The sequence below is a fragment of the Leucoraja erinacea genome, chromosome 28 (assembly GCF_028641065.1).
Source record: "Leucoraja erinacea ecotype New England chromosome 28, Leri_hhj_1, whole genome shotgun sequence".
Lineage (NCBI taxonomy): Eukaryota > Metazoa > Chordata > Chondrichthyes > Rajiformes > Rajidae > Leucoraja > Leucoraja erinaceus.
Window position 1 is genome coordinate 14,091,980 of NC_073404.1, and position 26,110 is coordinate 14,118,089.

General features: G+C 45.5%; 3 protein-coding genes and 1 long non-coding RNA gene across 8 annotated transcripts in view; 1 reads left to right on the forward strand and 3 right to left on the reverse strand.

The window, feature by feature from the left end:
• Positions 1 to 14,943, reverse strand: part of LOC129710652 (palmitoyltransferase ZDHHC8-like) — a 28,538-nt gene extending 13,595 nt beyond the window's left edge. For 2 of the 3 annotated variants that reach the window (XM_055657804.1, XM_055657805.1), the window contains exon 1: positions 14,588 to 14,943. In XM_055657804.1, coding sequence (XP_055513779.1) covers positions 14,588 to 14,609 — 22 coding nt within the window. In that variant the 5' untranslated portion in view covers positions 14,610 to 14,943. The remainder of the gene's footprint in view (positions 1 to 14,587) is intronic. The other variant, XM_055657807.1, reaches the window with a different exon arrangement.
• Positions 1 to 26,110, forward strand: part of LOC129710659 (phosphorylase b kinase gamma catalytic chain, skeletal muscle/heart isoform-like) — a 115,419-nt gene that overhangs the window by 45,638 nt on the left and 43,671 nt on the right. Inside the window, 1 exon segment of the mRNA XM_055657813.1 lies at positions 21,228 to 21,385. Within this exon segment, the coding sequence (XP_055513788.1) occupies positions 21,228 to 21,385 (158 nt within the window).
• LOC129710661 (uncharacterized) lies at positions 4,006 to 9,461 on the reverse strand. Its single transcript, XR_008725706.1, has 5 exons — positions 8,223 to 9,461; positions 7,443 to 7,545; positions 6,276 to 6,367; positions 4,823 to 5,385; positions 4,006 to 4,722 (listed from the first exon to the last, which is right to left on the reverse strand). It is a non-coding gene; the product is annotated as an uncharacterized LOC129710661 (long non-coding RNA).
• sumf2 (sulfatase modifying factor 2) overlaps positions 25,236 to 26,110 on the reverse strand; it is a 56,852-nt gene continuing 55,977 nt past the window's right edge. For all 3 annotated transcript variants that reach the window (XM_055657803.1, XM_055657801.1, XM_055657802.1), the window contains exon 9: positions 25,236 to 25,546. In XM_055657803.1, the coding sequence (XP_055513778.1) occupies positions 25,438 to 25,546 (109 nt within the window). In that variant the 3' untranslated portion in view covers positions 25,236 to 25,437. The remainder of the gene's footprint in view (positions 25,547 to 26,110) is intronic.

Consider the following 26,110-nt stretch of genomic DNA (forward strand, 5'->3'; position numbering starts at 1 on the left):
CTCCTTATAACTCAAACTGTCCAAGTACAGAAACATAATTGTACATTTTTTTGGCAAATTTTCCAGTTTATTGACTTTCTTCCTAAAGCCGGGCAATCATATACACAGCACACTCATTGTGGCCTTACCAATGTCTTGTACAATTATAACATGACATTATAATTCCTGTCTCAATACACTCACCTATTAAGGGAAGCACGCCAAACACCTTCTGTACTACCCTGTCTACCTGCGTCTCCCACTTTCATGAAAATATGCATCAGCCTCTAAAACATTCTGTTTTACAACATTCACCAAGGCCCTATTTACCGTGTGAGTACTCCTCTAGTTTGTCCTACCAAAATACTCCACACATTTATCCGAATTAAACTCCTCCTGCCATATCAACCAACTGGCCCAGTCATGCAAGTAGAATGGATGGAACCAGGAGGGTGTGAAGATGAAACTTGGAAGACTAGAAGAGGATTGGAAGGAGGAGTGGAAAAAGCACATCTGGGGTGAGAGTTAATTAAAATTGGAATATTCAATGTTCATACCATTGGGTTGTAGACCACCCAGGTGGAATTATGAGATGATGTTTCTTTGGTTTGCATTGGGCTTCACCCTGGCAGTGGAGAAGGGCCGAGGACAGACAGGTTGACGTGGGAAAGGGAAGTGTAAATGAACTGCCTTGCAGTTGGGAGCAGATTGGTCATTGCAGACCGAGAGTAGTTGCTCAGCAAATTGGTCGCCTAATCTACATTAATCATATCGGGACCACTGAATGCAACAGACAAGGTTGGAAGAGGTGTCACCTGAATGGACTGTTTGGATCTCTGGGTGATGGTGAGAGAGGGGGTGCAAGAACAAGTATTGCATTTCTACCAATTGCAAGATAAAGTGCCAGGAGTTAGGAATGTATGGGTGGGTAAGGATGAACTGAGCAAAGGGCCACAGAGGGACTAGTCCATGTGGAAGGTAGAAAGGCATGTGGAGAAGATGAAGGATTACACTAGCTGGCAGAAGTGATAAATCACAGCATCATTTTCTCTAGAAAAGGAAATCCAGTTTACAGCCAAGAATGAATACTAATTTGTTACAACAGTTTCTGAAACAATGGCGATTCTTCAGGTAGTCAAACAAAATTCAATTTATTTAATATGTCAAAATGTTTATCAAATATGAAAGATATACTTATTTATTAAATATGAAGGAGATACTTGAAGGATATACTTGAAAGAGATACATGTTCAATTTCAATCTGTGTGACACCCAAAATTGGCCTGCTGACATTTCACCAATTGCTTTAAAATTACACCTTTCAGAGTTCAGTTTTATTCTTTCCTTTTTGTTTATGGTTAGATGGAGCCAGGCTTTTAGCGCATCAGAATCCCAGGTTATCGGAAGCCGAGTCTGCGGTGTTTCCCATTCTAAAAACAAAGATGTCAGTTAGTTTGCTGCTGCCATTTTATGTTCTACAGAACTTAAGTCAACAGAAGTAATCTTTTCTGAGCTACAACTTATTGAAATGATTTGTGCAGGATAGTTACCCATCTAACCAGAGCTGTGGTACTAGGAGTACATGCTACTACTTATTTTAATGTAAGAGTCTCTCGAGGCTGTGCAGAGATTGACAGTATCATCTGTGACTCAGTGCACCCTTACCTTGGAGTCAGAGAGAATGCATATCCACAATGGATATACGAATCAGTCTGAAGAAGGGTTTCGACCCGAAACGTCACCTATTTCCTTCGCTCCATAGATGCTGCTGCACCCGCTGAGTTTTTCCAGCATTTTTGTGTACCTACAAAATCTAATGCAGGTTGAGATTCCAGGTGAAATTCTGTGACAAGTGACTCTTCACTGGATTACCCTTTGCCACTCTATCATCTGCAGGACAAGTTAGAAATGTGTGATGGAACACCCTCCATTCACCTGGAGGAACAAGAACATTTCTGCTAACGTTCAGGCAGCTCAACTCTGCAGTACAGGGTGGGATCTTCGATTAGCACTTCATTCTTCACCATACCTTTATTCTGTCCATGCTCAGAACCCTGTGGGTGCTGTATGCACTGGATACAACTTTTACTGAGACCTCCTCGATAATCATGTCCAAGCCCACAACTTCTGCAGCCTGGAAACATAGGGACACCTGGCACCTGAGAACACCTCCCGCCCCTAGTCCAGACCTATTCTGATCTATCGCCTCGCCCTTCCTTACACCAGCAATTAGCAACAAGCTGCAACAGCCTACCAGATGCTGTAATGGGGGGGCACCTTCATATGATTCAAAACACAGTTTAGCCCCATCTTCTCAAAGGGAATTAATCCAAAAAAATAAATGAAACAAGGCCAAGAGTATGTAATACACGTGGAGCCAAATACAAACGGCAGCTCCTGCATTTGACAAAATTTGGCCTTGTCGAGCTACCTCACGTTACCCAACAGTTAAATTGAAAATAGTTTAGGTAATCTGAAAGAAAATCAAATGAATTTGGGGGTATACAAGTACAATGGCAATACTTCAAATCATCTGACATTGTTAACACAGGTAAGTGCCAAAGGTTACCTGACGCTCATGGAATTCCAGACACATTTAGCACCTTTGAGAAACTGAGAATCACACAGCACCAAACAGGCCACATTACTCCATATTGAACATCATTTTCAAGCTCAATTATTTGTATTTCAATCACAGCCAGGAAAACATGAATTTCATACGGATAGAATAATGACAACTTAAAACTAACTAAAAATAAATGCATATATTAGAACTTCAATGGGGGGAGAGAGGGGGGAGAGAGAGTGGGGGGGGGGGGATAGCGGGGGGGAGGGGGGGGAGAGCGGGGGGGGGGGAGAGCGGGGGGGGAGGAGAGCGGGGGGGAGGAGAGGAGAGGGGGGGGGGAGGAGAGCGGGGGGGGGGGGGGGAGGAGGAGAGCGGGGGGGGGGAGGAGAGCGGGGGGGGGGGAGGAGAGCGGGGGGGGGGGGGGGGAGAGCGGGGGGGGGGGAGAGCGGGGGGGGAGGAGAGGGGGGGAGGGGGGGGGGAGGGCGGAGGGGAAGAGAGAGGGGAGGGAGAGGGGGGAGAGAGAACGGGGGGAGAGAGAACGGGGGGGAGAGAGAACGGGGGGGGGAGAGAGAACGGGGGGGAGAGAGAGAGAGAGAGATGGGGCAGAGAGAGAGGAAGAAAGGAGGGAGAGGAAGAAGGGAGGGAGAGCGAGAAGGGAGAGAGGACGCCATCACTGTATTCAGTTGTGGTTGTTCACTCTGCATTGTAGGTGAGATGGAAGGTGTCAGTATTATGCCACAGACCAGAAACATCATTTTGCCAATATACAAGGAATTCCATCCAGATATTGCGGCATATGTCCAGTCTGCAGCAGGAAAGTGGAGTCACAATATTTCCAATCAATAGCCTTGAGACAGTATCCTACTATCAACAGCCATGAGACAAAACATCCCAAAGTCCTCGTCATTGTAGCCAGCCACTTGAATCAAGCCAACCTCAGGGGTGTACTACCAAAGTACTATTAGCATGTCTTTTCCACCAGGGCCAGAACATCTTTGACCACCACTACACATCAATAATGATACCTGCAGAATGTGGCAAGGTCAGAATACCGAAACTAGCTACAGAGTTACATCAGGCAACAACACTGGTGATACTGATGAACATAATGTTTTCTATGCTCCCTTTGAGCAGAAGGTCAACAGGGTGATGAGTGATGACATCTATCCAATCAGACTCAACTATGCCTCTTCCCATGGTCAATGTTGTTGAAGTTAGCTTGGCCTTCCTGAGGGTGAAAGCAACTGGCTGTATCCTTAGAAACTGCGTGGTCCATATTTGGGAGTATTCTTGGATTTCTTTCATCTCTCCCTACTGCGTTCCCACCTGCTTCAGGAAGACCACTATCATCCCAATGACAAAGAAAAGCAAGATCTCATGCCTTAATGACCACCGTACAGCAGACATCCATCCATCAATGCTTTTGGTGGCTGGCTCTGGAATGCATCCAGTCTACCAATCAGCATTGACCCACTGCAGTTCGCCTACTGCTGCAACAGGTCCATGGCTGATGCCATCTCCCTGATGCTACACTCATCCCTGGAACACCTGGATAAGAGAGACACCTACGTCAGACTTCTATTCATAGACTACAGCTCTTTAATACCATTATCCTATCCAAGCTCAACACCAAACATGATGTGATAGATAGATCAAATAATTTATTATCAAGAAACAACCTTGTAAAGTAGAAGTTTAACAGATAGCCCACACACAATTTTAAGCAAGAAACTGTTTGTGGGGGACTCTGGGGGAGAGTTAATGGTGTCGAAACTGGCCTTATTGCCCGGGATGGTCAAATAAACAAGTCTAAATCAGTCATAGACCAGAGATTAAAAAGTAAGAAAACTGGGAGGCTGCTGGAATTTTGGCTGTTGTGATTGTGTTTTTAATCAATCTGTTCCCTTTTTCCCTTTTGCTGCACCTGATGTACTCGTATTTGGTATGATTTATCTGGATAGTATGTGAACAACATTTTTCACTCTATCTTGGTACACACTAATAATAAACAAATACCAATACAGAACAACTAGAAACTGCAACTCACCAATAAGTCACATTTGTAGAATGTTACCTCTATGCCTCTTCCTGTCCTCACAGACGTTTGTGAATTGCTAACTTCTTGATCCACGTTGATGGAGAATCATTTTGCCCAAATGTCACATTTGTGTTGGAGCCTGCAAAAGACAATCCCTGTAACAATGGCTGACAATTCTTGAAGAAAATGATCAGAATGGTCAATCAGCTCTCTCCTTGCAATTATTTAAATGTACTTACCGTCTCAGTACTGCAGTTGTTCCTTCATTGGCAACCACGCCTTTAGCTGCACAGGTCACAGGCATTGGAATGCACCTCCATCAGTCCAAATAGAAGCAGAGGGGGGGAGGAAAGGGGAGTGGGGTGGGAAGGCAACAAGTGGGAAGTGAGAAGGTAACAAGGAAAATCGTTTGTTATATTCGTTCCAGTTCTGTTGATTCGAGCAGTGGCAGTTAAGATTTAGGCAGGACATTTATAAGGAGAGGGAGCTGGAGTGAGTATTGTCAGGGGAATGGGTAGATAATGTGGTAACAGGTAAATAGAGCAGTTGAGAGGAAAGAGTTTGAAATGGAGCACCAGAGTTTTCATTAAGGTAAGAGAAAGTGGGCAAGGGGGCACTTTGAGGGCGGTTGGGCAAAGTAGGAACAAAAGTGACAGGTAGTGGAACAACAGCATTGGAACGAGATAGGATGGATATAAAAGTCGTAGATGTGGTGTCTGCACACTTTGAACTGACGGATGGACATTCCACCAGATGACCTGGGATCACTGTGACTTCAGTGACTTCAGTCACTGTTTTACAACTAAAATAAAACAAAGTGAACTAAATTAGTAATGCTGATGTTCAGACTTACAATGCAGCTGGAACCATAAGAAGTCTATAAGACCATAACACATAGGAGCAGAAATAGACCATTCGGCCCATCAAGTTAACTCCATCATTCAATCATAACTGATCTGTTTATCTTTCTCAACCCCACTCTGCCTTGTCCCCCAACCTTTGAAACCGTTACTAATCAAAAACCTATAAATCTCTGCTTTAAAAATACTTAATGTCTTGGCTTGCTCAGCGATCTGTAGCAATGAATTCCACAGATTCACCACCCTCTGGCTAAAGAAAATCAATATATTTTTCAAGTGCGAGTGTCCCTAATAGGATTTGCATTTATTGCCTATTTTCAATTGCCCTTGAGAAAGCGATGGAGGACTATCATCTTGAACCATCGCAGTTCATCTGGTAAAGATCCTCACACAGCAGTGTACATTGCTGGGACACTTCAGGATGTGAATTTGCTGTGGCCTGATGCCAGGCAGTAGAAATCCTCCCTCAAGGGGGTTCATTTAAATGCCACAATAAAACCAGAAAATGCTGAAAATACTCAGCCGATCAGGCTACATCTGTAGGAAGAGAAATAGAGTTGAGATTTTAGGTCAAAGACCCTTCATTGGAACTGGAAAGTAAAAGAAGTGTTATCAGTCTGCAAAGCTTCAATCTAAATTTATCAGGATTATGTAAGGGAACGGTGATTGCTATATTATATTGTATTGCTATATCTATATTATAGATTGTGTATATTTCCATCACTGGTGAAATGGTTTATCTCATAGTGTTTTAATATCATACTGTATTTAAATAACAGATTGGCCAATAGATTACATTGTCTCAAATTCTTATTTTACAAGGCGATCTTACCTCGATAGCTGGTTACCGAACAACAGGGCAGTAAAGTTTCTCCAACATCCTTTGTGAAAAGGATTCTTATCGCTTTTATATAACCTCAAAATCTGTCAGCAAGAAAATCATATTGATCAGTCAATGGACAATAGAGAATAGGTGCAGGAGTCGGCCATTTGCCCCTACACGCCAGCGCCACCATCCACTGTGATCATGGCTGATCAACCACACAATCAGTACCCAGTTCCAGCCTTCTCCCCATACCCCTTGACTCCGCTTTCTTTAACAGCTTTAGCTAAATCTCTCTTGAAAGCATCCAGAGAATTGGCCTGATGCAGAGAATTCCACGGATTCACAACTCTCTGGATGAAAACCACAGATGCACAACTCTCTGGGTGAAAATCAGGTATTATCAGCAAAGTGTAAAATAAATATATCCAGTGGGTGTTTCCAGTTGTTATTTCAGAGTTCCAGCACAGCAGTATTTTGATTTTACACCAGGTGACGACTCCACTCCCTGTGGACCAGCAGGAGTAGGGACTTTTCTTCCCCACCCTGCACCCACAGCCCATCCCCCAGACTCACATGGTAATTTATTGAAACAGCCCAGATCCAAATTGAACATCGTAACATACCCTTCAAATGAACAGGAAACTCAGTAAGTCAGAGGCAATGGGCTTTACCATGTCACATCAGGACCTGATTTAATTTGTTTATTTGTGCTGGGAGCCTCTTGTGACCGGTTCTTCCAGAGGGCAATCTCACAACAACCACGAGAAAATATTTTGATCAATTAGTCCTACATTTCAAATTCATTGATTAAAGGTCAATGAGCATATACTAGGGGTTGAGTGAAGTGTTTAATGACTTCAACAACTGAACTGATTTAAAATGGCTATCCTGTGCTTTATGGCAGGTAGCAAGACAAGGAATCACCACACCACTAAATCCAAAAGGTGATTCAGAAAACTCCTTTGCCATAACAGCAGGTGGTATTTTGAACAATAATTGAGGCAAATGACACGAATAGCTTCAAGGGAAGCCAGAGAAATACACGAGTCATGGGATGAATAAATAAGGGTGGGGAGAGGCTCTTGTGAACCCTAAACACAGACTAGGCTAAATCCCTGTTTCTGTGTTTAAATGAAGTGAAAATTAAATTACAACTGTTATCTTTACTTTTACCTGCTCATACGTGGTCAGTCCATCTGCAATGAGGTAAGTGTGGAAAGCGAAAAAGAAAAATAACGGTACAGAAGCAAGAAGCGAAATTGTAGCAAGAATAAAACTGCAAAACATTATTAAGGAAAATATCATTTCTTGCAATCAACATCAAAAGACACAAGTAAATTGTTTACTGAATCTTCAGCCAAGAAATGGGGTCATCACTGTCATTGGAGAGAGAAACTATCCTGAAGATGTCCAACATTATATTCCAGGAATATTATTACCCTTCCTTCTCTGCTTAATGAATCTTCAGCCAAGAAATGGGTCATCACTGTCATGTGGGAGGAGGAGAAACATGTTCCCTATTCCTGAATATGTCCAACATTATATTCAGGAATATTATTACACTTGCTTCTCTGCCTTGCACAACTGAACACAATGCGGTAGTTTTCCCCACCCCCACATAATACAAAAACTAAAGGGTCACTAAAAACACACAAGTAAACACAGACTAAAATAGCAAAAGAAGAAAAAGACGAGACAGGCTGTTGGCGCGGTTGCCCTGTATGGTGCCAGCATTGTAACCTAACATGTGAGGGCTGTCTTTAATCTGGGTGTTTATGGGGTGAAATGATGCAGGATCCATCACTGATACGTTAGGCTCAATAGGCTACTTCTGTACTGCTTAATTATCTGGAATGCTGGAGTCTAATTTATTAAGCACTTTGCATTGTGGGATATACTGCGCTAATAACTACAGACAACATAACTTTCTTTCAAATGCCGGTAAAAGGATACGTGATGATCTTGGATAGAAATAGTGCATTGGGATTTTTCACTAGAAAGATAGTGCAGAAAGAAAGCATGAGAAGAAAATAGACAGTTAAGGAAAAGAGTAAAGTGTAGAAAAAACGATGATTTCTTTTCCCAATGCACTTTTTGAGGAAGAAACAGTGATGGTCAAGATCCTGTTGACAACACAGAATTGACAATTTCAGCACTCAGCAATTTTTTGTACATTATATAAACCATTTCAATTGTTTTCTGATAGTTGTGTTAAAAATAATCTATCTTTAAAAATATTTTAATTCTCTGCCTTTTTCCCATTTTTATAGTCAGATCAGCTACACTTTGATCATCCAACAGCTCAACCAGCACAATGCACCACAAAAAATCTCCCTGCTCATGACCTAAACGTAATTCGAATGAATTTGGGAAATTTTGGAAAAGATTTAATAGGAATGTGAGGGGCTTTTTATTTACACATAGAGTGGTGGGTATATGGAACAGGTGCCAAAGGCGGTACTTGAAGCAAATACTACAACCACATTTGGACAGGTATATGGATAGAAAAGGTTTAGAGGGACATGGGTCACATGTCGGCAGTTGGAATTAGGGTAGATGGGGCACCTTGGTGGGCAAATTGGATCAAAAGGCCTGTGTGCGTGCTGTATGACTCTGCCGAACAGAACACAACTGTGTGATTCTGGACTGTGCCATCTCCAACTAATTCATTCACAACAACTCAGCATCGTTGGCTTGGCTAGCATGTATTGCTCATCTATAGCTACCCTCAAATTGGCTGACATGGTCCGGGATCCCATAATGGGCAAGTGGAAACATTTACTTAACAAGGCCCTGTTCCGAACTGAGAGAAACGATCATGGTGTTCAAGAAGGAACTGCAGATGCTGGAAGATCGCAGGTACACAAAATTGCTGGAGAAACTCAGCGGGTGCAGCAGCATCTATGGAGCGAAGAAAATAGGCGACGTTTTGGGCTGAAACCCTTCTTCAGACTGATCATGGTGTTATCTTCGGTTGCTTTTTCAGGCCAAGTATTGCTTGAGGACATTTGTCTATAACTCTTTGTGGCAGCCTTGTTACAGAAAAACAGATGCCCAAAATATTGCCCATGGACACTATATATACTTTACCCACTGCTCCCCGAGCAGGCACTCTGAACTGCAGTGACCTTTCATAACTCCGAACAATCAATCAAGGAGAATTCCTCAAAGAACAATGGATCAAATTTCTCCTAGATTTTACCTCTACACACACACATCGCAGCTTTAGCAGTGTTGACATCTTGGGGGACGGTTGATCTTACAGATATGGCACCACTTGCTGGTAAATATGATGCCATTGATGATCATCTCTGGGGCATCCAGAATCCCACTGACGTCGCCAGAATCTGAAACAAAAGGGAATTGAACTGTGAAGATGGAGGTCCATTAACTTGTGGTGACATTTCACAAACTACCTATACTGGGTAGGTGGTGGAAATGTGAATTGCGGGCATTTTTAAAACATGATCACCATTCTGTATGCTTCAAAGCAGTTATGGAAAAGGATAAAGTTTATCTTCAGTTCAAGCAAATTTGGAAAATGCCGATTTCAATAGTGCAAGTGAGCCCTCAGCAAAAGTAGATTGGGAGCAAATGTCTGCAGGTAAAACAATATCTGACGAGTGGGAGTCTTTTAAAAGCGAGTTAGTGTTTAGGGACACTGTTTCCTGTTTCACTCAAACAACAAATGTCATGCACTCCCACTCTCAGTGAAGGGGGCGCAGTCGAGTGTAGCTGCCCTGCCAGCAGCTGTTATTCCTAACACCCGTTTCTTTATTTTTAGTGAGTTAATGAGCTAATCTTTTACATGTGGGGGGTGAGGGGGCAGGGAAGGGGGAACTTTTTTTTCTCGGTCCCTACCTGGTCGGAGATGCGACTTTTCTCCGAGACGCATCTTTGCCCCTTCCTCACGGCCTACCACGGGCCTGGAGCGGCGTTTCCAGCTGGGACTTCAGTGGTGGCACAGCGTTGAAGCGCCATCACAGAGCTGGCGATGCTTTACCTGGGTCACCGTGCGGTGGGCTGAGGAGTGCTGAGACCGCCGACTCCAACATTGCGGAGCTGCGTTCAGTGGAGCGTCCAGCTGCGGGGCTGCGCTGAACTTTAAACACTGTGGAGCCTGGGATCTCTCGCCGAGCTCCAACCAGTGCGGCCTGTGGACTTTGGGAGCCGGATTCTCCGGGGAGGAAGCAGCCATTCCAGACGCTCCAAGCCGCTGAGAGGGTTCTGCCGACGCCGGAGTGCCATCATCCAACTAGAGGGCCTGAAGCATAGGCTGCTGTAGTGTCAACTGCGGCCTCAAATAGGCCTGACCATGGGTGAACAGGGGTTAGGACTGGACTTTGTGCCTTCCCTCACAGTGGGAACCAATGTGGGGAGATGTTTTTATGTTCATAGGGGGGTTGCACGTAAGGTCATCGGGTCAAAGTGCGTGACGCACGAGCAGCTCAATCCATGTGGAGGACATGGCAGCTTCCGGCACACACTTAACACACGGAACGCGTACTTTCTTACCTGTTAATAACCGCCAAAATTGTCATTTTTAATGCTATAAATATTTGTGGGTGCTGTCATTGAAAGTGAGAAGGTTTGCTCTGAACCCGAGCACCAAGGTGTAAGCGGCCGAAGGAGCACATCCATCGGGACAGCCCCCACTCTCCCCCCGGGGTCAGCGCTGTCCGGCCCACCTCCCCGTCTCCCTCTGTGGGCCACACTGTCATGGGGCTGTGGGTCAGCAGCGCCCACACATGGGGCCAAGCGGGGCCAGGATGGAGCGACACACCGACCCCCCGCCCGCATCCCACCCCTGGCCGCGGGTGTGCAACCAGTCCGGATGCTGGGCTAGAAGAAGGGCCCGTTGTACTGGCAGCCATAGCTTACCTGCAGTTCACCGTGTGTACTCCAGTTGGCGTTGCATGGCAACAGTACCCGTCACGGGTCGTCACCTCGACTGCGTGCAACCTCCCTATTGTTAAATTCTTTAATGTTGTGTCTTATTTTTATTGGTGTGCTGCAAATGGCAAGTCAAATTTCACTACACCAATTGGTGTATGTGATAATAAATGTCCTTTGTCCTTTGACACATACTTCGATGTTGAGCAGCCCGCACCCTAACTTGCGATGCCACCCAGTACGGGCTGTGTGCTGTCTGCCTACAAAATGAAGGTAAGGGTCCCGCCCGACCTGTCGCCTATGCCTCCCACACAATGTCTGACACAGAACGGCGCTACGATCAGATCAAAAAGGAAATGTTCGCCATAACTTTTGCCTGCAAGAAATTCAAGAACTTTATCTTTGGGAACCCGGTCACAATTGAAACTGACCACCAGCCCTTGGTCAGCATCGTGAACAAACCAATGCATGTGGCCTCTGCACGCTTAGAACGTATGATGATGGAACTACAAAGGTATGACATAAAACTGATTTACAAACACATAAAGGACGTGTACTTAGCCGTCACTCTGTCACAGTCACCGCGAGGCAGCTGCGAGAGGTACCTGTCAGGACGATGGTTATGTGGTTATGATGGTGTCTTACCTTCTATCCGCGTGTTTTGATCACCTTGCAGCACAAATGGCTGAAACCAAAATGCTACAGTCGCTCTCCACTGTCATCCTTCATGCTTGGTCAGACAAACACTTCCAGCTGCCTCCAATTTGCCCGTTCTACCCGGTTCGCGACTAACTAGTTTTCCAGGACGGCATTGTGGTGAAGGGACTCAAGGCAGTTATTCCGGCATCTCTGCGCATCACATATTTCGAGGACTTCCACGGGGCCATCCCGGGGTGGAAGCAACTATCCAGTGAGCAAAGAGTATGTTCTTCTGGCCTGGGATGCGTGATTAAGTCGAAGCCTGCGCGGTTTGCAACAGCTTAATAATAATAATAATACATTTTATTTATGGGCGCCTTTCAAGAGTCTCAAGGACACCTTACAAAATTTAGCAAATAGAATAAAAACATGTAAGCGGAATAAAATAAATAGTAAAGACATCACCAGTACACAAATTAAAGACAGAATTCAATCCAAAGACAAAAATCAAAAACACAATATGAAGAGAGAGCAGCAGCAGCTAAAGCGCGCCAGCGTACACTCTCCCTTCCGGCAGCCATCTTGGACACAGAATAGAATAATCATTTACACACAAAAAAAAATCCCACAATGGTTACCACTGTGGGGGAAGGCACAATGTCCAGTCCCCATCCCCAGTTCTCCCATAGCCGGGCCCGATGTTCCTGGCCGTTCTCGCCGGGTGGTGTTGCTCTGGCGTCGGGAGAGTCCTCACAGCGGCTGGGACGGTCGATTCCCTACCAGAGTCCGTGGCTTCCGAAGCCGACAGGGATGCGTCGGTTGGTGCTCCGAGGCTCCCGATGTTAGTCGGTGTCGCGGCCCGCTCCACAGTGGCGCAGCTCGACGGTGTTGATCATGGCGGTCTCGGCATACCAGACTCTCCAGCGCGGCGACCCAGGCAAGGAATCGCCTGCTCCGCTCCGCGATAGCGCTCCAGCACTGTGCCGCCACCGAAGCTGAAGGTGCTGGGCGGTCCCCGCCAGGAAGACGCCGCTCCACACCCGCTGGTTGGCCGCAAGGACGGGTCGACGGTGCAGCTCGGGGAAAAAGCTGCCTCACCGACCAGGTAGGGACCTGGAAAATAGTTTCCCCCTTCCCCCCCCCACATAAAAAAGTCAAATTCCCCCAACAAACATGGGACAAAATTCACTAAAAACTAATTAAAAAAGTGAATTGAAACGGCAGCTGCTGGTTAGCAGCCGTTCCCCAAGATGGCTCCTCCCCCTGATGGATCCCAGAAGCTTAGCTCCACACCAGCCCAAACAACCGCTCTTCTCACACCCCACACCGTACATACCCTGGTCCACAGTTTTGACTGACATTTACGAGTGGCATAGCAAACAGTACCTGGTCCTAGTTGATTCATACTCGGGGTGGTATGAGATCGATTTGCTCAGTAGTCCAACCCCGCCATGGCCATCCAGAAACTTACGCGCCACTTCGCTGACCAAAGAGCACCGGTCCCGCTACTCTCTGACAATGGCTGTCAATTCTCCAGTCAACTCTTCAGGGCTTTCGCTAAACACCGGGATTTTTGACACATTACCACAGCCCCGAATACACGCAGTCCAACAGCCTGGCAGAACGCGCGCAGTAAGAAGTGCCAAACAGTTAATGGACTGATCACACAGGGCCGGCTCCAATGTCCATCACGACTTGCTTAACCTGCGGATCAAGCAGATGCTACAGCTACTAGTTCGTGCTCCGGCATCATTTCAATCCAAGCTCCAGCAAGGCCGATATGCTCAGAAGAAACATTACGACAAGACCAGCGTACCACTACCGCCACTTACCAAAGGGCAAGTCTTCCATTTGCAGTGGCCCAAAGGCTATGACCGCCTGGGTGTCATTCTGGGGTCCACTGAGGAGCCACTCTCTTACCTGGTCAGTGTTGACAACGGTATCTAAAGATGCGCCCGGCAGCACCTCCGTCCGGTTAACGAGCCAGTGCCTCCACGTCAATACCCTGACCAACTGTCCGTGGCTCCTTCACGGTCTAACGGGATATCTCCGATGGTTCCAGCTCCAATCACTGCCACTACAGTCCCCGCTTTCACCCACAATGCCGACAACCCCGGTACTTTCTCCTGTTCAATCTCCAGTCAAGGAAGAAGACGGGTACTACCATACGCATGCAGGACGTGTTTGCAAGCCAAATCCGAAAATTGGAAAATTCACTGTCTATCTCTGAACTGTGTACGACTTGCTTTATTTTACATGCTAGCACGATGTATAAGTGCACTCACCCGATATTGCTGTTTCACAATATATTCCGCCAAGTGTTTTTTAAATTATGCATTGGTTCTTTAAGAGGATGCAGGTTAACCATATTAATCTGTGCCTATATAATCTCCACTACACATAATATGCATGTCACACATTCCACCATATAATCCAGTCCAAGTTTTGGGCATCATGAGTACTATACTTTTGTCAGCCTGTCGTTATGCCACGGCAGTTAGTACGAGCTGATGTGATGAGCACTGTTGTGTGTAACGTTCTCTCTTTATGATTTTTAATAAAAGGCTAATGGTTCACGACAGACTTTGTAATGGATCACTTACTAACATTTACCTCTGGCAATAATTCCTGGATTCATACACAAACACAGAGCGTAGCTGCTCACAGTAAAGGTCATAAATAGAGATTGCAGGATAGGCACTGCAATTGTAACATTCCTTGTCAGCCAAACACACCTGGAAAAGTTGAAAATTATATTTTAGATATTTATAACACCAATATTATACCTTTAAGGGCCTGTGCCACCATCAAGCGGCGAGCACGACCTAACGACCTAACGTGGTCGCTTTAACCGTACGGCCTCGCGGGGCCGGTCCCACTTTGATCGCCGGAGCCGTATGGAGTTGTGCGCGGCTGGTCCGGACATCGCGCGGGCTCCCGAAAACTGACACTGTCCAAAAATCCAGCGGGGCAACCGCCTAACGGTCCGCACGCGCATTGAGGCCGTACGCAGCGTCTTGACGGCGTACGTCTAGTGCGTGGCATTACGCGATTACGTCTCCGCCCGGCGTGCCTATCGTGATGACGTCACCGCCTAGCGTGCTGTTGCGTAATGACGTTCAATGCGACGTCAAAATTCAGTCGGCCCGCCTCCTGCCCAAGGATCTTTGCTCCTGCCCATTGGTGAGTCTGATGTCTAGACCAACCCCGCACAACTCCAGACGCCTCCGCGGTTGGAAGCAAAGATCGCTATAAGATCTTTGGTTGGAAGTGGGACCCAAAGATCTTATAGCGGATCTTTGGTGGGACCGGCCCCGTATTGGAAAGGGGGAGGTCAGGGGTGATGGTGAAGACACGACAAGGTTGTGGGTTGGGGTCATAGTGGGGGTGGGGGATGGGGAGGCAGGTGAGTTTCCCTCTTCCTCGAATCTCGATCTAAAGAAGGGTCTCGACTCGAAATGTTACTCATTCCGACTTTCCTTCTCCCCGCCACCCCTATCAGTCTGAAGAAGGGTTTCGGCCAGAAACGTTACCTATCTCCTTCACTCCATAGATGCTGCTGCACCCGCTGAGTTTCTCAAGCATTTTTGTGTATCTCCAAAGATGATGCCTGTCCCAATAAAACTACACACATGGGGGTCCTTCAGAGTTAAACTTCTGAAATATTGCTTACTTCCAAAACTTCTAGAAGTAAGATATTTTACTCCTAAAATATCTATAATTCACTAATAAAGATACTCACGGGAATAAGCAAAATAGGACTGTCACACCAACAAATAAAAACGCCAAAATTAAGTTAGGCATGTTTCTCATGAAAGGCTGCGGTGATTCCTCAATGTCACTAATATTGTTCCTCAACGCCCTCTGGGGGCTCCATTCCTCTACTACTATCTGAAATACGGTTCTTCCCACAACAAACAGTTCTTTGAGAAGGCATGGCCTCCTCTTCACTCCTTGTCCTCGCCACTTGTGCCTTGGATGTTGTTGTGTCATTTGAGAGGTACATGTTGTCTTGGAAATTTCAACGATAACATAACAAATATATAGGTTCGATACCATTATGAATGCATAGACCATAGAGCTATTCAGCACAGAAACAAGTAATTTGGCCCAACTTTGTCATGCCAACTAAGTTACTTCAGTGAGCTTGTTCCACTTGCCTGTGCCTAATCCATATCCTTCCAAATGATTCCTATGTACCTGACTAAGTGTCTTTTAAATATCATATTGTATCTGCTTCTACCACTTCCTTTGACAGCTAGTTCCAATTATGCACCACCCTCTGTGGAAGAGTTGCCCTTAGGTCCCTTTTAAATCCTGATTGTGGACTTCAGAAGGGGTAGGGTGGGGGACCCACAGTCCCATTTATATCAATGGTGGAAAAGGTCAAGAACTTCAAAGTACTGGCCATGCATATTTCCTGGTCCCAGACATTGATGCAATTATAAAGAAAGCACATCATGCCTCTACTTCCTGAGAAGATTACGAGTCGGTATGTCAAGGAGGACTCTCTCGAACTTCTACAGGTGCACAGTAGAGAGCATGCTGACCGGTTGCATTGTGGCTTGGTTCGGCAACTTGAGCGTCCAGGAGCGGAAAAGGCTGCAAAAAGTTGTAAACACTGCCCAGTTTATCATCAGCTCTGACCTCCCCAACTAATGCTCCCACACAAAAGGACAGGAGTCCAAAATTCAGCCCTTTGAGCTACCTCTTCCTATGGGTGAGATCATGGTCACCCCTGTTCCCTCAGAGCCAAACACATGAACAAGGGGAAGAGAGTGGCACACAGCTGATGGAGCTGCTTCATCATTAACTAAACGGACCACTGATTTGATTGTAACCTCGAGTTGGCATGGCTCACCCCCAGCTCCCCAGACTCAGCAGTCCAGCCTGAAGGTTTCTCCATCCAGCGCATGGATCGTACACCGGCATCTGGGAAAGGGAGAGGAGTGGGCGTCTGCCTCATGGTCAACTCTGCGTGGTGCTCAGACATGGCAGTCCTATCCAACTCCTGCTCTCCACACCTGGAACGCCTAGCTGTGAAGTGCCGTCCCTTCTACCTACTGAGGGAATCCACCTCCATCATCCTGACCGTGTCTACATCCCTTCCCAGGCAGATGTTCATCTGGCACTGGGGGAGCTGCACGCCGTGGTCAACAAGCACCAGACGGCTTATCCCGAGGCATTTACCACCATAGATGGGGATTTCAACAAAGCCAACCTTAAGAAATCACTCCGTAACTTTTACCAACATGTCTCCTGCAGCACCAGAGGACCAAACACCCTCGACCACTACTACACGACCATGAAGGATGCCTATCATTCTATCCTTCGCCCTCACTTTGGTAAATCCGACCACACCGCGGTGCTGCTTCTTCCTGCCTACAGGCAGCAATTGAAAGGGGGGAGGGGCAGAGGAACAACTCCAGGATTGTTTTACTCTGTAGACTAGGCAATGTTCAGGGATTCGGCAACGGACCTGAATGAATACGCCACAGTTGCTACAGACTTGATAAGGAAATGTGTGGAGGACTGCATCCCAACAAAAACCTTCTGAATTATTCCTAACCAGAAACCTTGGATGAACCATGAGATCCACATTCTTCTGAAGACCAGATCCCAGGCATTCAGGTCTGGCGACACAGAGGTCTACTAGAAGTCCATATACGACCTTGGTAAGGCCATCAAGAAGGCAAAAAGGGTCTTCTGGTGGAAAAGGTCAAGAACTTCAAAGTCCTGCGTGTGCATATTTCCGAAGATCTCTCCTGGTCCTAGACACTGATGCAATTATTACAGAAAGCACATCAGTGAAGATTACGAGAGTCGGTATGTCAAGGAGGACTCTCTCGAACGTCTACAGGTGCACAGTAGAGAGCATGCTGACCGATTGCATTGTGGCTTGGTTCAGCAACTTAAGCGTAAAGGAGCTGAAAAGGCTGCAAAAAGGTGTAAACACTGCCCAGTCTATCATCAGCTCTGACCACCCCACCATCGAAGGGATCTATCGCAGTCGCTGCCTCAAAAAGGCTGCCAACATCATCAAGGACCCACACCATCCTGGCCACAAACTCATCTCTCCGCTGCCACCAGGTAGAAGGTACAGGAGCCTGAAATCTGCAACATCCAGCACATAGCTGATGGAGCTGCTTCATCATTAACTAAACGGACCACTGATTTGATTGTAACCTCGAGTTCACATTAATGTCTGCCCATGGTTAACCATTCCTTGCTTATCAAGTATCTATCACCTTTGTCTTAAAAATATTCAAAAACTCTGCTTCCAGTGTCCATTTGTACAATAAATTTTCCGAGATTGCAATTATTGGAAAATAAACCATTTGCCTTAATCATAATTAAATGTGTAGGGCAGAACTGCTCCAGAATTGCTCTGGCAATTCAGCTGGACAGACAGCATCTCTGAAAAGAAAGAATGGGTGATGTTTCGGGTCGAGACCCTTCTTTAGACTGAGAGTTAGGGGAGATGGCTCCATCTAAAGGAATTATGTGACTAAGTTGGAAAGCATTCAGAAGAGATTCATTAGGATGTCACCAGTGCATGTGGGTTTGAAAAATAGTGAAGGGAGTAGAGGTGAGTAGGTAGCCTGGAGGGGGTAGGCTGGGACTTTTTTATTTGGAGCATTAGAGGCTGAGGGTTGACGTTATAGAAGTATGGAAAATCATGAGGGGTATGGTTAAAATTAATGCTCTGTCTTTTTTCCAGGGTAGAGAATTCTAAAACTAGAGGGGATAGGTTTAAGGTGAGGGATGAGCGATTTAAGGAGGATCACGGGGACAAAATTGGTGGTAGAGTGGACAGTGAAGAGGCAACTGAAGAGGATAATCTGTATCTGGAACTCTATAGCTTACCAGAGAAAGCCATAGAAGTGGATACAATTACGACTTTCAAAAAACATTTGGACACATATATGGAACGGAAGGAAGGGTTTAGAGAGATAGGTAAACCTCCCTAAATCTGTCGAGTGGCCTGCTGAGATTCCCTGGCAAGTGAGTTCTGGGGGCTTTGAGAGGGGATGGTGGGGTGGGGAACAGGGATGTAACTAAACAGTGCTTCTTCCTCCTTCCAGAAGCATCATGCGAGCACTGTTGGAGGTCGTTCAGTTCCTCCATTCCAAGAACATCGTGCACCGTGATCTTAAACCAGAGAACATACTTCTCGATGATGACATGAAGGTTAAGCTTCTGTGTTTTGTGAGATATGTAATGATCTGGATGAAAATGTGTGTGGTCTGATTATATAAAATTATGAGAGGGGTGGATAGTCTGAGTGTTTTTTCTCAGGGTAGAAATGTAGAAGACTAGAAGGCATTGGTTTAAGGTGAGAGAGGAAAGTTTAAAGAAGACCTGCAAGGCGGGTTATTTTTACACAGGAAATCGGTGCCTGGAACGTGCTGCCAGTGATGGTTACAGATGGTCACTTCTATGGCCGCTAAGACAGGGACAATCTAGAGACAGCCATCAAGGCTGTGCTATCTTCCGATCACCAACCCCTCACACTCACCCCCTACGACGTGTACGTGGCACTGAGTAGGACTAATGCACGTAGAGCTGCTGGCCCTGACGGCATCCCCGGGCGCGTGCTCAGGGCTGTGCTGCGCAGCTGACAGACGTCTGGACTGACATCTTCAACCTGTCACTTGCCCAAGCAGTTGTCCCCACTTGCCTTAAAACCACCTCCATCGTGCCACTGCCAAAACACTCCACTGCGGCAAGCCTCAACGACTTCCGCCCAGTTGCACTTACCCCCATCATCACCAAGTGCTTCGAGAGGCTGGTCCTGGCACACCTCAAAAGCTGCCTACCCCCCACACTGGATCTCTATCAGTTTGCCTACCGCAAGAACAGGAGTACGGAGGATGCCATCTCAACGGCACTTCACTCCGCCCTCTCCCACCTCGACAACAGGGACACTTACGTAAGAATGCTGTTCATTGATTACAGCTCAGTATTCAACACCATTATACCATCAAAACTGATCACCAAACTCGGTAACCTGGGCATCGACCCCTCCCTCTGCAACTGGATACTGGACTTTCTAACCAACAGACCCCAGTCTGTGAGGTTAGAGAAGCACACCTCTTCAACCCTCACCCTGAACACCGGCGTTCCACAGGGCAGTGTGCTGAGCCCCCTCCTCTACTCCCTCTTCACATATAACTGCACACCTGTACATGGTACTAACACCATCATCAAGTATGCAGATGATACAACGGTGATTGGCCTCATCAGCAACAACGATGAGGTGGCCTACAGGAAGGAGGTCCAGCACTTAGCAGCATGGTGCGCTGACAACAACCTGGCCCTTAACTCCAAGAAGACCAAGGAGCTCATTGTAGACTTCAGGAAGTCCAGAGGCGGCACGCACACCACCATCCACATTAACGGGACGGAGGTGGAACGTGTTTCTAACTTCAGGTTCCTGGGAGTCAACATCTCCGATGACCTTTCTTGGACCCACAATACCTCTACTCTGATCAAGTAGGCTCATCAGCGTCTCTTCTTCCTGAGGAGACTGAAGAAGGTCCATCTGTCTCCTCAGATCCTGGTGAACTTCTACCGCTGCACCATCGAGAGCATCCTTACCAACTGCATACCAGTATGGTATGGCAACTGCTCTGTCTCCGACCGGAAGACATTGCAGAGGGTGGTGAAAATTGCCCAACGCATCACCGGTTTCTCGCTCCCCTCCATTGAGTCTGTCCAAAGCAACCGCTGTCTGCGGAGGGCGCTCAGCATCGCCAAGGACTGCTCTCACCCCAACCATGGACTGTTTACCCTCCTACCATCCGGGAGGCGCTACAGGTCTCTCCGTTGCCGAACCAGCAGGTCGAGGAACAGCTTCTGTCACTCTACTCACTCACAACGTACCTCGGTGACTGCCAATCACCCCCCCCCCCCCCCCCCCCCCCCCCCCCGGATACATTATTATTTATTTATTCAAATCGTTTGCTATGTCGCTCTTCCAGGGAGATGCTGAATGCATTTCGTTGTCTCTGTACTGTACACTGACAATGACAATTAAAATTGAATCTGAATCTGAATCTGAGAAAGAAATATGATACTGGCATTTCAGAGTGGTGGAGAGATTTGAGGTAAATGGGGAGAGCCCATGTGGATTTGTTAAAGACAAAGTGGGTTTGAACATCCTGCTAGACCTTTTTGATGAGGCGTTGGAGAGATGTATGTTGATGCAGCATGCTCCTTTAAAGGTGGTGCTTTGGTATTGCCCATTCTGCACTGACAATAAGTAATGCAATATGTTATGGCCTGTAGTTGGTAATTTTCCATAGCATTGCATGGCATAAATTCACCAATCCACACACAAGGGGCCGAGTGCTATTATTGTAATGTGTGTTCCCGAGAGTGTGTGTGGCAGACTCGTCCATGGTGTAATTTTTCTGTGTGCAGGTGGAGCTGTGCGGTGATCATGTACACGCTGCTCAGCGGCTCCCCACCATTCTGGCACAGGAAGCAGATGCTGATGCTCAGGATGATCATGGAGGGAATTTATAACTTCAAGTCCCCGGAATGGCAAGACTGGTCCGACACTGTAAAAGACTTGGTATGTATTTCCGGTACCGGACTAAGCAATTTTGTTTTAATACCTAGGTTCAACGAATAAACATTGTGTTTTATGCTGTTTGTTAGACATTATACTGAGTAGCACATGATTGATACAGGCATTACACCAGGTGTCCTAGACACTGAAATGACCCCACCTCTGACAGATGTATATTGTGAAAGATGCCCAGATAAGGCACAGTGGCGCAGCTGTTAAACCTGCTGCCTCACAGCCCCAGGGAACCGGGTTCGATCCCGACCTTGGCTGCTGTCTGTGTGGAGTGTGCACATTTTCTTTATACCCACATTGGTTTCCTCCACATCGCAAAGAGGTGCATGTTTATAGGTTAAGTGGCCTCTGTAAATTGTCCAGAGTGTGTAGGGAGTGAATGTGAAACTGGGATAACATATAACTACTGTGAATGGGTGATCGATGGTTTGCATGCACTTGGTGGGCTGATGGGTCTGTTTTCATGCTGCATCTCTACACTAAACTAAACTAAAAACTACTGACATGGTTAGAGATATGCATTGTGATAAGCTGATTGTAATGGAAACTTTGCGATAAAAAGGTTTTCAAAATGAGATGACTATGATTAAAATCAAAAATATTGCTGAGATTTATAAAGTTGTAATAACAGCAGTTGACAGAGCACTTTAGAAATCAGCAAATGAGAATAAATAAATTTATTTAAAAAAGGGCAAGATAAAATATGAGAGCAGGCAGTTTGGAAAGATAAAATAGATTGTTAGAGCTTTAAGATCAAAGGTGAAAAGTTTACAGGAGATGTGCAGGACAAGTATTTTACAGAGAGTGGTGGGTAAGAAGTCACTGCCAGGGGTGGTGGTGGAGGCATGATTGAAGATGGCTTTTACATTGGCACATGTATGCAGGGAATGGAGGGATATGGATCATTGCAGGCAGATTACATCATGTTCAGCCCAAACACAGTTTATTTTATTTTCACTGTACCTCGGTACATGTGACAAGCTTTATGCTGCGTGCTAACCAGTCAGCAGAAAGACACTGCATGATTACAATCGTTTATGGGCCAAATGGCCTGTTCCTGTGCTGTACTACAGTGCCCTCCATAATGTTTGGACAAGGACCCATCATTTATTTATTTGCCTCTGTACTCCACAATTTGAGATTTGTAATAGAAAAAAAAAATCACGTGGTTATAGTGCACATTGTCAGGTTTTAAGAAAGGCCATTTTTATACAATTTGTTTTCACCATGAAGAAATTACAGCTGTGCTTATACATAGTCCCCCCATTTCATGTTTTGGACACATGGCTTCACAGATGTTTGTAATTGCCTAGGTGTGTTTAATTGCCACCTTAATACAGGAATAAGAGAGCTCTCACCACCTAGTCTTTTCTCCACTTTCCACCAACTTTGGAAACTTTTATTGCTGTTTATCAACACAAGGTCCAAAGTTGTGTCAATGAAAGTCAAAGGAGCCATTAAGAGACTGAGAAACACAAATAAAACTGTTATGAAACATCAACCAAACTTTAGGCTTACCAAAATCAACTGTTTGGAACATCATGAAGAAGAAAGAGAGCACTGGTGAGATTACTAATCACAAAGGGACTGGCAGGCCAAGGAAGACCTCCACAGCTGATGACTCAAGAATTCTCTCTATAATAAAGAAAAATCCCCAAACACCTGTCCGATAGATCCAAACCATACCAGCTCATCTGTGAAACACGGTGGTGGGGGTGTTATGGCCTGGGCATGTATGACTGCTGAAGGTACTGGCTCGCTAATCCTCATTGATGATACAACTGCTAATGGTCGTAGCATAATGAATTCTGAAGTGTATAGACACATCCTATCTGCTCAAATTCAAACAAATGCTTCAAAACTCATTGTCCGGTGGTTCATTCTACATCTAGATATAATCCCAAACATATTGCTAAAACAACAATGGTGTTTTTCAAAGCTAAAACATGGTCAATTATTGAGTGGCCAAGTCAATCACCCGATCTGAACCCAATTGAGGATGCCTTTTATATGCTGAAGAGAATACTGAAGGGTACTAACCCCCAAAACTAAGCATCACCAAAGAAGACAGTCAGCAACTGCTGATGTCCATGAATCGCAGACTTCAAGCAGTCATTGAATGCGAAGGATATGCAACAAAATACTAGTTTCATTTACATTACATTGCTGCGTCGCAAGCATTATGGTGCCCTGAAATGGGGGGACTAAGTATAAACAGCTGTAATTTCTACATGGTGAAACCAAAATGTATAAAAATGGCCTTTATTAAAATCTAACAATGTGCACTTTAACCACATGTAATTTTTTTCTATTACATATCTCAAATTGTGGAGTACAGAGGCAAATATATAAACGATGGGTCTTTGTCTCAAACATTATGGAGGGCACTGTAACTCAGAAACAGGCACCGTCCCAATCACGTTGTCTCACCAAGCTCCTCCCACTTTCCTGCGCCTGGCCCATATCACCATTAACCTTTCCTGTTCAAGTATATTGTCAAGTGTCTTAAATGCTGTATTTGTACACATCTCTACCATTCCCTCTGGCAGCTCATTCCTTCTATCTTCTTTGTGAAAAAGTTCCCTGTCAAGTCCCATTTAAATCTTTCCCCTCGTATCTTAAACTCATGCCTACTAATTTTAGACTTCCCTACCATGAGGGAAAGACTGTGGCTAATTAATTTATCAATGCCCCTCATGATTTTATCAACCTCTATAAGGTCACCCAGCAGCCTCCTCCACTTCAGAGAAAAAGACCTAGCCTATCCAACCTTTCCTTATAACTCAAACTGTCCAGGTACAGTAACATAATTGCACATTTTCTTTGCAAATTTTCCAGTTTATTGACATTCTTCCTAAAGTTGGGCAATCATATACACAGCACACTAATTGTGGCCTTACCAATGTCTTGTACAATTATAACAAGACATAATTCTTGTCTCAATACACTCGCCTATTAAGGGAAGCACGCCAAACACCTTCTGTGCTACCCTGTCTACCGGCGTCTCCACTTTCATGAAAATATGCATCAGCAACTAAAACATTCTGTTCTACAACATTCACCAAGGCCCTACTATTTACCGTGCGAGTACTCCTCTAGTTTGTCCTACCAAAATACTCCACACATTCATCCGAATTAAACTCCTTCTGCCTTATCAACCAACTGGCCCAGTCATGCAAGAAGAATGGATGTGAAAAAAGGAGGGTGTGAAGATGAAACTGGGAAAACTAGAAGAGGATTGGAAGGAGGAGTGAGGAGTTCATACCATTGGGTTGTAGACCACCCAGGTGGAATTATGAGATGATGTTTCTTTGGTTTGCATTGGGCTTCACCCTGGCAGTGGAGAAGGGCCGAGGACAGACAGGTTGACGTGGGAAAGGGAAGTGTAAATGAACTGCCTTACAGTTGGGAGCAGATTGGTCATTGCAGACAGAGAGCAGCTGCTCAGCAAATTGGTCGCCTAATCTACATTAATCATATCGGGACCACTGAATGCAACAGACAAGGTTGGAAGAGGTGTCACCTGAATGGACTGTTTAGATCTCTGGGTGATGGTGCGAGAGGGGGTGCAAGAACAAGTATTGCATTTCCACCAATTGCAAGATAAAGTGCCAGGAATTAGGAATGTATGGGTGGGTAAGGATGAACTGAGCAAAGAGTCACGGAGGGAGTGGTCCATGTGGAAGGTAGAAAGGCATGTGGAGAAGGTGGGGGATTACACTAGCTGGCAGAAGTGATAAATCACAGCATCATTTGTTAGGTCTCTAGAACAGGAAATTCAGTTTACAGCCAAGAATGAATACTAATCTGTTACAACAGTTTCTGAAACAATGACGATTCTTCAAGTAGTCAAACAAAATTCAATTTATTTAATGTCAAAATGTTTATCAAATATGAAAGAAAGATATACTCATTTATTAAATATGAAGGAGATACTTGAAGGATATACTTGAAAGAGATACTTGAGATACATGTTCAATTTCAATCTGTGTGACACCCAAAATTGGCCTGTTGACATTTCACCAATTGCTTTAAAAAGTACACCTTTCAGAGTTCTGTTTTATTCTTTCCTTTTTGTTTATGGTTAGATGGAGCCAGGCTTTTAGCGCATCGGAATCCCAGGTTATCGGAAGCTGAGTCTGCGGTGTTTCCCATTCTATAAACAAAGATGTCAGTTAGTTTGCTGCTGCCATTTTATGTTCTACAGAACCTAAGTCCACATAAGTGCAGAGTGTAATCTTCTTCTGAGCTGCAACTTATTGAAATGATTTCTGCAGGATAGTTACCCATGTAACCAGAGCCGTGGTACTAGGAGTACATGCTACTACTTATTTTAATGTAGAAGTCCCTCTCGAGGCTGTGCAGAGACTGACAGTATCGTCTGTGACTCAGTGCACCCTTGCCTTAGAGTCAGAGAGAATGCATATCCACACCGGATATACAAAATCTAATGCAGGTTGACGTTCCAGATGAAATTCTGTGACAAGTGACCCTTCACCTGATCACCCTTTGCCACTCTATCATCTGCAGGACAAGTTAGAAATGTGTGATGGAACACCGTCCACTCACCTGGAGGGACAAGAATATTTCTGCTAACGTTCAGGCAGCTCAACTCTGCAGCACAGGGTGGGATGTTCGATTAGCACTTCATTCTTCACCATACATTTATTCTGTCCATCCTCAGCACCCTGTGGCTGCTGTATGCACTGGATATAACTTT